This window comes from Indicator indicator, chromosome 7 (assembly GCF_027791375.1).
Source record: "Indicator indicator isolate 239-I01 chromosome 7, UM_Iind_1.1, whole genome shotgun sequence".
Classification (NCBI taxonomy): Eukaryota; Metazoa; Chordata; class Aves; order Piciformes; family Indicatoridae; genus Indicator; species Indicator indicator.
Window position 1 is genome coordinate 31351893 of NC_072016.1, and position 15130 is coordinate 31367022.

Genomic DNA, 15130 nt, shown 5'->3' on the forward strand with positions numbered 1-15130 from the left:
CGTGGCAGAGGTGAGCGGAGATGCCTGAAGCCACCCGATTTAGCGCCAGCAGCGAGGCCGAGTCGGATTCCGAGTACCCTATGGAGACCGAGTCAGCTCAGGAGAGTAGCCGCCGGCGGCGCAAGGTACTGGGCAGGGCTCCATGACCTTCCATGGGTGGCTACGGCCCGGCCTGACCGTGCGGCGCCTTTTCGCCTGCACACTGAGGCTCGTGTCCAGTGGGTCTTTCCTCGTGTCGCTCGTTCCGCTGGTGTGGGCTAGGGCGGGTCTGCGCGGCGCGGCGGCCACGGGGCGGACCGGGCCGGCCACGTGCGCGGTGGTGGGGCCTGCTGGGAGGTCGGCGGAGCTGCATGGCCTGTGGCGCCGGAGCGTGGGCCCCGCCTCGTGTCGCGACGGCCCTGCCCCCGGGCGTGGTGATGGTGGTGGGTCGGCTGGGACAGGCGTGGGGCTGTCCTCGCCGTGGTGTGGCCCAGGGAGCGCTTTGGGATGCACGCTATGAGGAGAAGTGTGCCGATAATGAAGGCCCGGGTGGCTCATGGGCAGGAAAATGCCTCCGGGCGGCACCTGCGCAGCGGCGGGGTGGGATCTGTTGCTTCCTGCCAGCCCCCTCGTCAATAACAGGGACATAGGCTTTTAGTTTTGAGTGCTCTGCAGCGTCTTGTTTGTTCTGTGTCGCTCGGATTCTGTCCTTTATTTAATTTATCGCTGCGTTGCGCTGTGCCTTACCAGAAGGAGAAAAAAGAGAAGAAATCGAAACGCCATGAGAAATCTCGGAAGAGAAAGGCTGAGACGGAGGAAAGTGAGCAGTCGGACGATGAGGCTGATTCCCCGAAACTTAAGAAATCAAGGAGTAGAATTAAACAAAACGGTGATACGAGAGAAGAAAGCCCGGAGAACACGAGATTATCTTCCTTAAGCCTTAAATCCTCCCACAAAAAAAGACACAGTAATTCCAGTGAAACGTCAAGTGGTGAGGGAGACAGCGAGCAAGAGCAGGTAAAACTAAGGACTTACTTATTGTGATGTGTTTTAGATTTTAACTCCTGCTTTGCAACAGGATTAAGTGTAGGGCACATTATTTTTTCCCCTTTCTCCCAGTTAGTGGGAAGACTGCTAGAAATTTTCAGCATTTAAAGCTACATAAACTGTCCCTTCTGTTGCTCATTTGCAAAAATTTTCAGTTATGGGAGTTGTGAAGTTCTAGGTCAGTGCACCATTGTATCAGTGTTATGCTACCATGCAGGTCGACAAGCTGCAGTGAGATGGTGCTTTAATATGATTCAGCATCGTTAGATGTACCTGTAATTGCCACAAATACAGTTTAAGTAGTTTCTTTTGGGTATATTAAGTACATGTCAAGTGAAATGGGAATTACTTGGTTTTGGCCAGTGGAAAAAGAAAAGTATTAATATGTTTTTATATCTCTTGTTAAACAGTAGCTGTTCATGTAATAAGATGGTGCTTAACTTAATTATATATCATGTATCATGAGGTTTGTAAGCCTTTAAGTCTTTTCTGTAACAATGTTTTTATTACGTCTATTCTACTTAATTTACTTTCCTTTAAAATTACTTGACATGAACAGCTGGGTTTTTTGAAGGGAAACTCATTGTTGTACCTAAAGTTTGTTCTGAAAGGTTTTTATTCCTCTATGTTCTGTTTCTTGGTGGTTGGGGTTTTTTTATGTTTTTGTTTGGTTTTGGGATTTTTGTTTGTTTGTTGGTTGGTTTGGTTTTTGTTTGCTTTTTTTGTTTCTTGTTCCAACTGATGCTTCACAAAGCATCCAGAGTTTCAGGGTTAGCATTCTTTCCTCTAGCTTTGTATTTTAATCACTGTGGTGGTAAAACATATATGAAAGTGATGCGTTGCTAAACGGTTATGTTTGATGCTCTCCTTTGTAATGTTATTCTTTTGGATTCCATTTATCTGTAAGTTACTGTGCTGTTTTATAGTTGGGAAGTAGGAAGTAGGCTAGATAGTATGCTTGTGTATTGTAGCATAATCTGTTAGACCAATAGGCAATCATTCCAAATAGAATGTGAAAATGTCATTATGAGGTTTTGGAGTTTTAATTTGGGTGTTTTGCATTTACAGAGTTATGCTATTAGATATGAAAGGATGTTAAGTTACAGATCACTCTTAACTCACTTTGAAATATGGTGGTACGTAAAACAAAGAAGGCTCTTTAGCTGCAGCTGTGGTAGTGTTGCTGAAAATTTGACCCTTAGGTATGACATCAGTGCCTATGCTGTTATCTTGAATTTTCTGATTGTCATACGATAGTTATGTGGAATGTTACCTGCTTTATTGTTTACCTAACAGGAGATGACTGAAGAACAGAAAGAGGGTGCATTCTCCAATTTTCCAATTTCCAAAGGGACTGTTCAGCTTCTTCAAGGTAAATCTCTTGGCGTGTTGTGACCACAGAAAGTAAGTTACCCCTGTCCTGTGTTTTTATGCTCAGTATATTCAGTGAGTGTTGTAGATGTGCTCTGCTTGTGTGTACACAAGGACAGATGCTCTACAGAGGCATTTTGATTGCCTGCTGTAAATACATCTTTGAACACAGATTTTGTTTTGTTTGCAGTATTGCCCAGCTTGGATTTTACAATAGCATTTTAAGTGACGTAATCTTAAAAAAAAACCCAGAAAACAATAAAAGAATTTTTCAATTAAAAGTTATTTCAATATGAGTAAAGGAAATCCATTTACATTTAGTGTCTTTGACACTAGTTTGTTAATCACTTAGTGTCAACTAAGGGAAGGAGTGGATTTGTGGATTTGATGTATATTTCATTTCAAAGGAAAAGATTTTCATAGATAAATAGGGCATATTACATAAATAAAGCCACAGTACTTACGGCTGTCATTAAAGGATAGTAACTTCATCTGTCCCAGCTAGAGAATCAAATAGACAGTTGCAGGGTGTTGACAGATGACCTGTGTAATTAAATTGTGGAGGCAATAATATAGTCCTGATTTCAGAGCTGCAGAAAGTTCTGCTTGGGATAACTTTCTCTGAAGAGAATGAAAAAACACTTGTAAAATGATCATATTAAGGCGGTCTGTTCAAATTGTCACAGCTCGGGGAGTGACGTACCTATTTCCCGTGCAAGTGAAGACCTTCGACCCAGTATATGCTGGCAAAGATGTAATTGCTCAGGCACGGACTGGAACAGGGAAAACGTTCTCTTTTGCAATTCCTTTAACTGAAAAGCTTCAGGGAGACTCACAGGAAAGAAGAAGAGGCCGTTCACCAAAGGTAACTATGCTTGGTTAGGGTGCTGATTTTGTTAGAGTCTGATGTTTATCTTTTGTCTTATGTTAGAGTAATTCATAGTTTTGACCTGCAGGAAAGGTTCTTCAAGTTTCCGCAGGGATAAGCAAATCCACATTAAAGATTCTTTGACAGCTGCATTTATTTGGCTTTGCCTGCATTCGGTGCTGCCTCATACCCTCTAAACTAAAAGAACAAAACAAATCAATATGCTTGTCAATTTCTTTTTCTGTATACAGGGGGACCAAAACTATAGGTATTGGATGTGTTCCTATTTAATTTTGTTCAGTCACCTTGCCTGTTTGGGCCCAGTGATTACAGGATACTTGGTTTTTCTCCTGGATAAGTTATGGATTAGTGACTTTTTCTGATTGATAAAAGCTGTCTGCTTAAACACACTTCTTAACCTTGTAAGGAGCAGTTTTAAAAATAGATTGTTTTCACTAGGACCACCACCAGATGCTGAAGCTTCTGCTCCAGAGAATACAGACTCATTATGAGATGTCTGCATTCTTCAAGGGAATACCATCTATTTTTTTTTCAGCAATTGTTTTTTTAGTGTGATGCCCTATGAAACTAATAGGCCAAAGCCTATCTTATCCCCATCAGTAATGGATTTTTTTTTTTGTCAGTTGATTTCATCGTGTCACTCATCCCGTAGATTACCTGAAACTCATTCCAGAACTAGTTCTAGCTCTTTTATTTGCATCTGCCCATTATGTTGGCTGTGTGCCTGAGAATGTTTGCTTTAGATCTATGAGTCTTGCAGAGAAGGGAAAGCTTTCTTTGAGGGAGTTGCGAGTCTTAAAAAGGATTTCAGGCCTTATTCGACCATGGTACACCACTTTCTTTTTTGTAATGTATTTTTGTGTTTAAACAAGTAACAGGATAAGGACTGCAGGGTTTGTTTTGTCTAGCCATGGATGTCAGGTTTGAGAGGATTACTGCAGTCACATTAAACTTTATTAGTTAATATTCCTAGTTAGTAGCTTGTCTGTCAGCTGTAGTGAACCCTGTCTATTGGAAGAGAGGATGGTTCCTCTGTTGTTTTTGCAGGGATGTCAGCAGAGGCTCCAGAATCACACTGAACGTAAGCTTTAGACACTGACCATAAGTTTCCCTGAGTCACAGGGAAGGTGAGTGACAGTTGATAGCTCTTACACCTTCCTACAGGACCATAAGGCATTATTGAGCATGTGTGAAGCACCTTTTGTTACCCAAATCCTTCAGTCTTGTAATCAAACAGCATGTATGCTCATAGAAGAAAACTTGTAGCTGATCTGTTCAAGACGTAGACAAAAGGTACTTTGATTTTATTTCTCTTGTTTAAAAAGCCTGTCCTAAATAACTTTGTGCTGAAGGAGATTAATGGTGTTACAAGAGACTTGTGTTTCTCTAATCTTTGCTTAGATGACTATTTAAACCAGCTTCTTTTTTTTTTCTTTTTAATGTGAGTGGTCAAACTTAAAGTAATCATAAGAAGTATAACAGTTTCTTGGCAGAAGCTATGCTGAGGGAGCATGTATTGGTCTTTTTTTGTGTAGGTACTAGTTCTTTGCCCAACGAGGGAGCTGGCAAACCAGGTTGCCAAAGATTTTAAAGACATCACAAGAAAGCTAACAGTAGCTTGTTTTTATGGAGGAACTCCGTACAATGGACAAAGTAAGTGAAATCAGTAGTAATTAAAATGTTGGTTGACTGATACATTTGAGGAATGCAGATGGGTCCTTCCATACATACACTTTTAGCTCAAAAACTGGAGAGTTCACGGGGAATTCAGTAGCTCAGATTCTGGCTTCTTATGGTGAGAAATAAATGTAGCTCGATTATATTTTTGATGTTCCTTGTCTTCTCATGTTCTTTAAAGAGATTATACTGCATGTGTAAAAAGTGTTTAGGTTCCTGTAAACTTTTTCTTCAAAAAATGTTTAGTCTTCGAGCTGTGATGGGTGGGTGTGGGGTTTTTTTAATGTGATACCTAGAGGATCTGTAAAATGGAGAAGAATTTTATTATGACAGCATAATGTATTGTCCTGATGGTTGTGGACAAAACAGATGAGAACAGGAATAAATAACATGGTTCATCGTAATGTATCTTCACATATTAGGGATGATTTCTTTTTTTTCTTGCTGCTCTTAAGGAAGGAAGTGATTTCAGTTAGTTTGGATAGTCAGATAAATAAGGAGTTGGTTGGTTTGGGTTTTTTTTAAGTTTCCAGTTAAGGTAGACGATTTGGGAAGTTGGGAAGAGTACTTCCCAAGTATGTTAAAATCTAAATGTTGTGTCTACTTTATTTATGTCAGGAGGAGAGAGAAGGGAGGTGGGAAATATTTTTTGCTTTAGGGAGAGCAGTAGAACTTCTGCCTTGTCAGTTCTGGGACTTCGTTTTCCCACCCAAGTTTTCTTCTCCTGTTCATTATTTATTGTCACTTAGATATGTAAGGAGAGTACTTATGAATGGTTTAAGAAATTCTTTTGTTACTTTTTAGCTACCCTGTGTTTCTATTGTAGAGGATGCTCCCTAGTTCACTGCTATCTCTTCTGCTGTTTCCTGTCTATCAGTTGATCTCATGAGAAATGGCATTGACATTTTGGTTGGGACACCTGGTCGAATCAAAGACCATCTTCAGAATGGCAAGCTGGACCTTACCAAGGTCAAACATGTTGTTCTTGATGAAGTTGACCAGATGCTGGACATGGGATTTGCTGAGCAAGTGGAAGACATTTTACGTGTTGCATACAAGAAGGGTAATCTCAATATTTAAACAAATAGTAACAAATAGTAGTAGTAATAATTTAGTCTGCTAAATTTCAGGTATATTTTTCTGAAAGATGCCAGGTGGCTTTCTTAGAAATTGTCAAATACTAAATATTATTAGAAATGTACATGAGCAAGCATTGTGTAAATGGGAATTGCTTACATGACTTTTGCAAAGCTTAAAATCCAATACTTAGGTGTCAAAAAGTTCTTTACAGATCCCTATCTATAAGTTGCACTTGCACTTTTTCATGTTAAAAGGAATTAGAAGCTTTTTAACCCTTTTTGCTGCTTGAAAATAGACTGGGTTTTTGGTCAAAGTAATTTCTTTCTACCATTGAAAACTGATGTTTCTAGGATATTTTTTTCTCCAGATATTAGTAATGCATAAATTTAAAAAACAGAACTGCCTTTTTTACTTTATATAGTGATATGTGACCTCAGATTTTTATTAACCTGTATAATCAACTTGTATGCATCTATAAGATGAAAGATAGCAAGTTGGTGAACATTGTTCTGTGTTTTCAGATTCAGAAGACAATCCCCAGACCCTACTGTTTTCTGCAACTTGCCCACATTGGGTGTATGATGTGGCTAAGAAATACATGAAGTCTAAATATGAACAGATTGACCTTATTGGGAAAAGAACTCAAAAGGCTGCTACAACAGTAGAAGTGAGTAATCTATCTAATATGGAGTGTTTTCAGGCCTTTTCCTTTATGCTAGAAGTGGTCATCCCATCCTAAGGTACAGTAAAAGGTACAGAATGATGTTGAAAGTTATTTTGACAGAACTGTGGCAAAAATCTTGCACCCTGTACTGTCCTCTAGTGAAATGGTGTAACATCTCCTGTTTTTTTCTTTTCTTGCTTTAAAAAGTGATAGGACTTTTTTTTTTTTTTTTTTTTTTTTTTTTTTTTTTAAATCTCTTACTGTAATTTGAGTGCACCCTCAGCAAGTTTGCCAATTACACCAAGCTGTGTGGTGTGGCTGACATGCTGGAGGGAAGAGATGTCATCCAGAGGGACCTGGACAGGCTGGAGAGGTGGGCACAAGCCAACCTCATGAGGTTCAACAAGACCAAGTGCAGGGTCCTGCATCTGGGTCGAGGCAATCCCAAGCACAAATACAGGCTGGGCAGTGACTGGCTAGAAAGCAGCCCTGAGGAGAGGGACTTGGGGGTGCTGGTGGACGAGAAGCTCAACATGAGCTGTCAGTGTGCACTTGCAGCCCAGAAAGCCAACCAGATCCTGGGCTGCATCAGGAGAAGTGTGGCCAGCAGGTCAAGGGAGGTGATTCTCCCCCTCTGCTCAGCTCTGGTGAGACCCCACCTGGAGTACTGCGTCCAGTTCTGGAGCCCCTATTACAAGAGGGATATGGACATGCTGGAACATGTCCAGAGGAGGGCCACCAGGATGATCAGAGGGCTGGAGCACCTCTCCTGTGAGGAGAGACTGAGAGAGTTGGGGCTGTTCAGTCTGGAGAGGAGAAGGCTCTGAGGTGACCTTATTGTGGCCTTCCAGTATCTGAAGGGGGCCTACAAGAAAGCTGGGGAGGGACTTTTTAGGCTATCAGGTAGTGACAGGACTAGGGGGAATGGAATAAAGCTGGAAGTGGGGAGATTCAGGCTGGATGTAAGGAAAAAGTTCTTCACCATGAGAGTGGTGAGACCCTGGAATGGGTTGTCCAGGGAGGTGGTTGAGGCCCCATCCCTGGAAGTGTTTAAGGCCAGGCTGGATGAGGCTCTGGCCAGCCTGATCTGGTGTGAGGTGTCCCTGCCCATGGCAGGGGGGTTGGAAGTACATGATCTTCGTGGTCTCTTCCAACCGTGACTGATTCTATGGTTCTGTGATTCTATGATTTCAATGACTATTAGACTAATTGTGGTGGACATTAGAGCCTTACATATTTTGTGTGTTCTAGGAACACGAGTTACTGTATTTTGCCCATCAGGAAACTGTATAACTCTTCAGTATTTCTGGATTTTACAGCTTCAAATGTATTAATAAAAAAATCTCAGAAAAAAATCTCATAGAATCACTAAGGCTGGAAAAGACATTTAAGATCATTGACCCCAACCAATCTTGTCGTTTTATGTAAGCTAAATACTGGAATTCTTTTCCACAGCATTTGGCAATAGAGTGTCACTGGTCTCAGAGAGCTGCGGTTATTGGAGATGTCATTCAGGTCTACAGTGGCAGCCATGGGAGGACCATTGTTTTTTGTGAGACCAAAAAGGAGGCAAATGAACTGGCTCTGAATGCTTCAATCAAACAGGTATTTACTAATCTGTATTGAGTAATAAAACCTGTCAGAGTTGTATCAATCCTATGCTGATACCAGGCCTATGCTGCAGAAATTTTAAAGGGAGGCTTTTAGAGGGGATAAATCAGTTTTTTCCAGGCAGTCACGTAGTTTTCAAACTGCCAAAAAAAACAAACCAGAAAAGCCAAACAAAACTTAAAAAAAAAAAAAAAAGGCTAAACTGGTTGAAAGTTTACAGCATTAAGGACTTCAGGACTAGGCTGCACTGGGCTTAACAGAGGATTTCTTCCTTCAGAGTTCTCACTGAGTTTAACTGAAGCAGTTGTGAATTATTTTTTCTGTGGAGAGGACTGTCTTGGATTGAAAAATGGAATTAGACTTGATGGACTACTAGGATAACAGGTCATGGTAATGGAATAGAAGTTATTGAGCTGCGATGCTGATGTGAGTGTTGGGGGGGCAATTAGAGTTTAGAGCTGTAATATAACAGGGGCTGTGTTTGTATTTTCATTAAGATGTTAATTAGCTGTTATGAAGAGTTCAAAGATGTATACGCAGAAAGAATTCAATCTGCCATCTTGTGTGAATGACCTCTAGTGTACTGCTGGGGTTTGTGCTATGGCACATTCCAGCTCTCGTGGAAAAATACCTCATTGATGCAGTGAAGCAGCGTTAATGACGTGTCGTGACACTGGCACGGCATGCTAGGTTTTGGCAGTGGTACCACAGTGACTACTTTTTCTGTCTCTGTTTTCACTAAGAATATGAATTAAGTTATGTCTAGAAAGCAGTAGAGCATTATGTTCTCATGGAGATAAGGTTTTTCATCAGCCACCACTATGTTCAGGAGTGTTTCTCCTCCACTCCTAGATGACCTCGGTAACAGTTAAACCTGAGCGTGGAGCTAAGCTTATCCCATGTTATGGTGGTGGCAGTATTAGTGGTACTAAATCTTTTGTATGCAAGGTAGAACAGAACTGATCTTGGCAAGTAAGAGAAGGAGATTACTTAGATGTTTCTGGTTTTGCCTATTAATGCTTGCTAACAGAATATATGCCTATCCATTTACCATCTGACATTAGTCTAAAACTATCTCAAAAAGGGGTTTTAAACATTGTGAACAAAATTTTTTTTTTTTAAGCATTGTGTTAGTATTTTTTCAAATAATTCTCTATTTACGTGTGAAATGTTTAGTCTTCGTACTTGTTATTGCTGTGATAAAAAAGGACTTTCAGAATGTTTGGATTTAAAAAAATTATCTTTGAGGCTGTAGTTCATTGGGTTTTTTTTTTTTAGGACCACTTATACTTTAATGCTTAAGTTGGTAGTGGGAGAAATTAATATATTCAAAGGGATTAAAAAGCAACACTATTTTGGAAAAGAGGGTGAAAGGAATACTGAGAAGGTCTGAGAAAATTGTCAATAACTATTTTGAGACAGATAAGCCTTGCATAGGTGGTGGGGGTGGCAGGTTAGGGCATAGTTGTTTTCATATGTCACAGTAGAGATAAGAGACGTGCTGTGATTCTCTTTCCCTACCTTTGTTAAAGGTCTTTTAAGGTATATGAATAACAAGGGTGTAGTAAATATTGTAAGGCATCGAAAATGCAAACTTTGATAATTAATTTCTAGATATTGTCGTATGGTATCTATCCAATACCAAGGTATTGCACCCAAAACTGACCATGAAAGGAAGCACTGTCTTGGATTTTGATACAGTCCAGTAATTATACTGTTTTGCAGGATTGCCAGTCATTGCATGGTGACATTCCTCAGAAACAAAGAGAGATCACACTGAAAGGTTTTAGAAACGGTTCATTTAAAGTTCTAGTTGCAACCAATGTTGCTGCCCGTGGTTTAGATATTCCTGAAGTTGACCTGGTTGTACAAAGTTCACCACCAAAGGTAGGAGATTGTTATGTTGAGTATCTCATAATAACTTGTAGTCTTGTTTTCAAGTATTGTATGCTGTCAGGTGATGGTATTCACTACAGAGAGTTAATCAATGTTGCAATGTCCCAATATATAGAAATAGTTTCTTAGAGGATCTTTTCAGAGTGTGTAAATATGTTTAAAGACAGTCTCTTTAAAATGCCTTCTTTTAAGGCTCTGCAAAGCTATGTATGATGGTTGGAAGTCTGGAAGCAGTGGGAAGTGAAGAAAGGCTTTTTGTCTTGTAAGGACAATTCCTGAAGTAGGGGCACATATGAGGAGGAGACCTCAACAGTGAGAAGCCTGGCTAAAGTTAAGAGGGTGTAAAAGGAAGAAGATAAATTTCAGTGAATTTGCTATTAACATCTGAAGTTGATGTGCAGGAGAGTGAGTGGGATTGGTATAGGAGGTATAGGAGTATACACAAAACGTTTTCTCATATTCTCTGTGGTGATGCCAAAACAAGACTTAATTGACCCATGCTCGTAATTCTGTTTTCTAAACTGATTTTTAGAGAGTTATGAAAAAACTTACTTGTTTGACTGTAGTGAAACATTTTTAATACTCTGATGGAGATACTGTGTATTGATCAAGCTTAGCTGTAAAAGCATCTGAGTTAGGTGAATGCAATAACTTAATTAAATGACAAGAGATAAGTCATAAAGCTATTTATTTTGAAGGATGTGGAGTCCTATATCCATCGCTCTGGACGCACAGGTCGAGCTGGACGGACTGGGATCTGTATCTGCTTTTATCAGAGAAAAGAAGAATATCAATTAAGATATGTGGAACAAAAAGCGGTAAAATACAGTTTTCTTCTGATCACGAGCAGTCAAATGTAATTTAGTGTTAGGGTAGCATGTCAAATCTTCATGTTTTGCTCAGTAGTTCAGTTTCAGAATATAGCTTACAAAGCACCCAGCTGAGGTTCAGTTAACTTGCAGACTTTGGGTATGCTGTTACTGTGGAACAGGAATCGCACTGCAGAATCTCATGCCGTTCACTAGCATTTTTCAGCAAGTGCCAGTACAATTGTACCTGGGGAAGTGAGAAAAACAAGGATTCTGTTTGGCCTGCCATCTAATCAGTGAGTTGAAAATTTGTAGCTTTATTGAGAACTGTTACTTCATGCCCCGTTCCATGTAGTTTTCTTGCCAATGAGGGATTAAGTTGGGATGAGGTGGTTTAGTCTTGGCTCAGAAAGCTCAAGACTTACATTTAGAAAGGCTGTGTAACTTGTACTTAAATCTAAGTAAATCAGACTAAGACAAATAATTTAGAATGTGTAAGTTTTTTTCTCCCTGGAATCTGCCAAAATTGTCTCTATTGATTTCAGTTTAAGGTCACTGGACTGTTTAAATTGATCTGGTACATAAAGGTCTCTTAAGTGTTACCCACTTCCTTGTAAGCTTAACCTTGTAACTTTCACCAGCAAAATCTGGGAATTGGAAAAGAGAAAAGAAGAAGAAAAATGATAAATTTAAATGCTTGTCTCATTGGAGTTAAACACTGTTTCTTTAGAACAGAGTTATTTATCTGTATTTTGCTTTTAAATTTCAGGGCATTACATTCAAGCGTGTTGGTGTTCCTACTGCAACAGATATAATCAAGGCTTCCAGCAAAGATGCCATCAGGTGTGTTTGGTGACTCAAGCCCAGTTGTATATTCCTGTCTTCCAAGTTCAGAAGGGCTATTTGGATTGCTCCTTGATATGTCTCTTGACTCATTGCTATTAAAGACTTAGATTGCTGTTTTCCTTCTATTCCAGACGCTAGTAAATACTAGTGTATAATTTTTGTAATTTTTTTTTTTTGCTTTGCTTTAATTATTTAGATGTCTGGATTCTGTTCCTCAAACTGCTATTGAGTATTTTAAAGAATCTGCTCGGTTCTTAATACAAGAAAAGGGACCAGTTAATGCTCTGGCAGCAGCTCTAGCCCATATTTCAGGCGCTACTTCCATTGAACAGCGTTCCCTGCTGAACTCGGATGCGGTAAGGGTCTATGGCCTAATGTTTGGTCTGGAGTTTGAAAAAATCCCAACACAGTTGTGTTGTTTTACTAGACAGTCATTTGTCTCCTTATGGTTTTCTTTATGGGAACTAACAATTTAGCTTAAGTAAAAAAAAAACCCTGTGGCTATAAATATTCTTGCTCTCCTGTAACAGTATTCACTTGAAAACTTAGCTTATAAAGTGTAAATTAGCAGGGTTCTTGTGTCTGATAGATGTTCTGAAGTTCATTTCCGTGACAGAATGGAGCATGCCCCATTCCTTCCTCTTTAGGGATTTGTTACCATGATACTACGCTGCTCAGAAGAAATAAACAACATGAGCTATGCTTGGCGAAGACTGCGAGAACTGCTGGGTGATGATGTTGATCGGAAGGTGAACAGAATGTGTTTCCTCAAGGGAAAAATGGTGAGCTTTTTTGTAGCTTTGCTGCTGATTTCTTCTGGTTGTAGCCTTTTCTCAGCAATTACTAGGGGAGATATTTAGTCTTTTTTGCCCCAGTCAAGGCTCTGTTGATAACGACATGACTGATAGAAGGATGGACCTCACTGTTGTATTAGGGCATAGGCATCTCAGGAGCTCAGGGCTCTGCTCCACTGACATGCTAAGGAGGTGAGGTGGTTTAATGCAGTATATAGCATGGCTATATAGGTACAGCAAAAGAGGTGAAAGGTACAAACTGTGCTACCTGTGCCTTAATGACAAAACACAGAGCAAGATTTCTTAGGACAATCAGTTCTGATCAAACATGTACATCATATTTCTGGTACCTGAAAAAAAAAGGAAGTTAATTTTTAGGTTGCATACTTAATGTCACAACAACTGTAGGAAAGGTCCCTGAGAGAGAGTTGTTTCAAACAAAAGGGCTTCCCCTCACTCTCCTTGTCTCAGAATTTGTATGCATTTTCACTAACAGGAGGATGTGCCAACAAATGTGTCCAGCGTTATTTCTGGTGACACAGAGGACAAGGAATACTTCTGTCCTGCTTTGTCGATTTTTTTTTTTTTTTTTTTTTTTTTTTTTGGTTAGGCACTGTTTCTATTTTGTCCCATCTTTGTATTTTTCTGGGTGTATTTCTTGTTTTTCAACATACACTGATCTGTGCGGAGAGATGCTGTGATCTAGATAATTAATTCATGTGCTGTTAACACATGCTGTTCTCTTATCCCTTATTCTGCTGCTTTATTTTTCTGGTGCTTTCACGTGCCTAAATTGCCATGCATTCTTTACTTACATCAAATTCCACCACAGAAGCCATATACTACATTTTTTTTTTCTGATGACAACATTCAGGAAGTACAAGTATTGGTGTTTTGAGACTTACTGCTGCAGCTTTCAGTGTTCAACCTCTGTTAAAAACCACTTTGAAATGTAACCCTGTTTGTTCTTATACATAGTTTTGTAGGCTGCATTTTTTTTTTCAGTTGCAGTCAGTTAAAAGGCTAGACTTGTATGCATTAAAGTTACTCTCTTTTTTTTTTTTTTTTTTTAGGGTGTGTGCTTTGATATTCCTGCAGCAGACCAAAAGGACATAGAGGTACGTTCACTGAAATTTCTGGCTACAGCAGACTGTAGATGAAACTGGCTGGACTGGGTTAGGCAGAAAATACTTCGTAGCTTGTATCCTGGCTTTCTTAGTGGCAAATGGACCGGCTTTGAAGGAACTGAAGAATAGAACAAGCATGCAGTGTTCCTTTACTGAAGCACTCCCCTATGACCAAAAATCTGTAGCTTGAAACTCTTGCAGTAGGAAGAGTGGTGGTGTGACCAATTCACTCCTTGTTACTGCTGCTGGATTAATCTTTGTGGGCAATGAATTTTGGTACACTATAAAATCCCATTTTTTCTGCTCCCCACTCCCAATTCTTTTCACCCAGAATTCTCTTCATGGAAAAGTGAATTGCAGATTTTTGCTTGGCAGAATTAGTGTTCCCATGCCAAAATTCCCTAGACTTCCAATCTTTCCTTCAGGTATTTCTCCCTTAGTGCATATCTGTACCCTCATGCCCTAGTATTTATTCACTCCTAAAACAAAAACAATGTTTGATTCTGGATTAGGGAAGTTGAGGGGAGGGTGTGGATGTGTGATCAGTAATCATTATAGTGGTCTTCCTTAATAAATTAAAGGTGGGGAAAGAGTTTACTGATGAGGCTGGTCTATAAAGCTCTAAGGTAGGTTTCCATTCTCTTCAACAATATCTGAGGTATGCTCAGACAGCTGTAGCTCTAATGATTAACATTTTGAAACCAGTGGTGACCACTTTAGTTAGAAGCTTGAATCCCCTATATTAGCTTATAGTTTCACCTTTTCAGTTGAGCTACCTTAGGAATTGTGAAATACCCTGTATTTGCAATCCTAGAATCTAATGTGCTGTCTGCCGTCTCAATAGGCGAGATGGGAAGACTCCAAACAGTGGCGTTTGTGCGTGGCAACTGAATTACCTGAGTTAGTGGAATCACAGCGACCAGGAGGAGGAGGCAGCAGCGGAGGAAACAGCCGAAGCTTCTCAAGCTCCAGGAATGGGCGGCGTGGTGGCTCTGGTAGAAACAGATTCAGAAGCAGAGGCCAGAAACGAAGTTTTGACAGAGCATTTGATCGTTAACTTTGACAATCCAAAGTGAAAAAAGGGGACTGCAGTATTTTATATCCTATTAAAATAGGCTGTTCCAGTGTGTTTGAACCACTTGAAAAAAAGGTCATAGATTTTGTTTTTCCTCAGTACTACTTTGGTCATAAACAAGATTCTGTTCACTTTAAAGAGCACCAGAAAAACAAAACTTACTGTTTCCTTTCTTTAGTGTATTGCCAACTGTAAGACCTAAATCTTTATTCCCGAAGGTCTTGTTGCATTTGAAACTGTAGCCTGGCTCACTGTATAATGTATA

The 15130-nt window shown here is 39.9% G+C and overlaps 1 protein-coding gene across 1 annotated transcript; it reads left to right on the top strand.

The window, feature by feature from the left end:
- The first annotated feature begins 20 nt into the window (after nucleotides 1-20).
- Nucleotides 21-15106, top strand: LOC128967835 (nucleolar RNA helicase 2-like). The gene is made up of 15 exons (XM_054382080.1): nucleotides 21-125; nucleotides 730-996; nucleotides 2323-2398; nucleotides 3084-3262; nucleotides 4822-4939; nucleotides 5841-6026; nucleotides 6565-6710; nucleotides 8163-8312; nucleotides 10044-10205; nucleotides 10913-11032; nucleotides 11793-11866; nucleotides 12066-12225; nucleotides 12517-12651; nucleotides 13737-13781; nucleotides 14635-15106. The coding sequence occupies exons 1-15, from the start codon at nucleotides 21-23 to the stop codon at nucleotides 14845-14847; spliced, it is 2136 nt and encodes a 711-aa protein (XP_054238055.1). The 3' UTR covers nucleotides 14848-15106.
- Nucleotides 15107-15130: the final 24 nt, after the last annotated feature.

Bases quoted from the DNA above. Each gene is read 5' to 3' on its own strand.
- LOC128967835 (XM_054382080.1), top strand. From the start codon at position 21: ATGCCTGAAGCCACCCGATTTAGCGCCAGCAGCGAGGCCGAGTCGGAT. The intron at 11,867-12,065 runs GTGTGTTTGGTG...TTAATTATTTAG, and splicing joins TCCAGCAAAGATGCCATCAG to ATGTCTGGATTCTGTTCCTC. The intron at 13,782-14,634 runs GTACGTTCACTG...CCGTCTCAATAG, and splicing joins CAGACCAAAAGGACATAGAG to GCGAGATGGGAAGACTCCAA.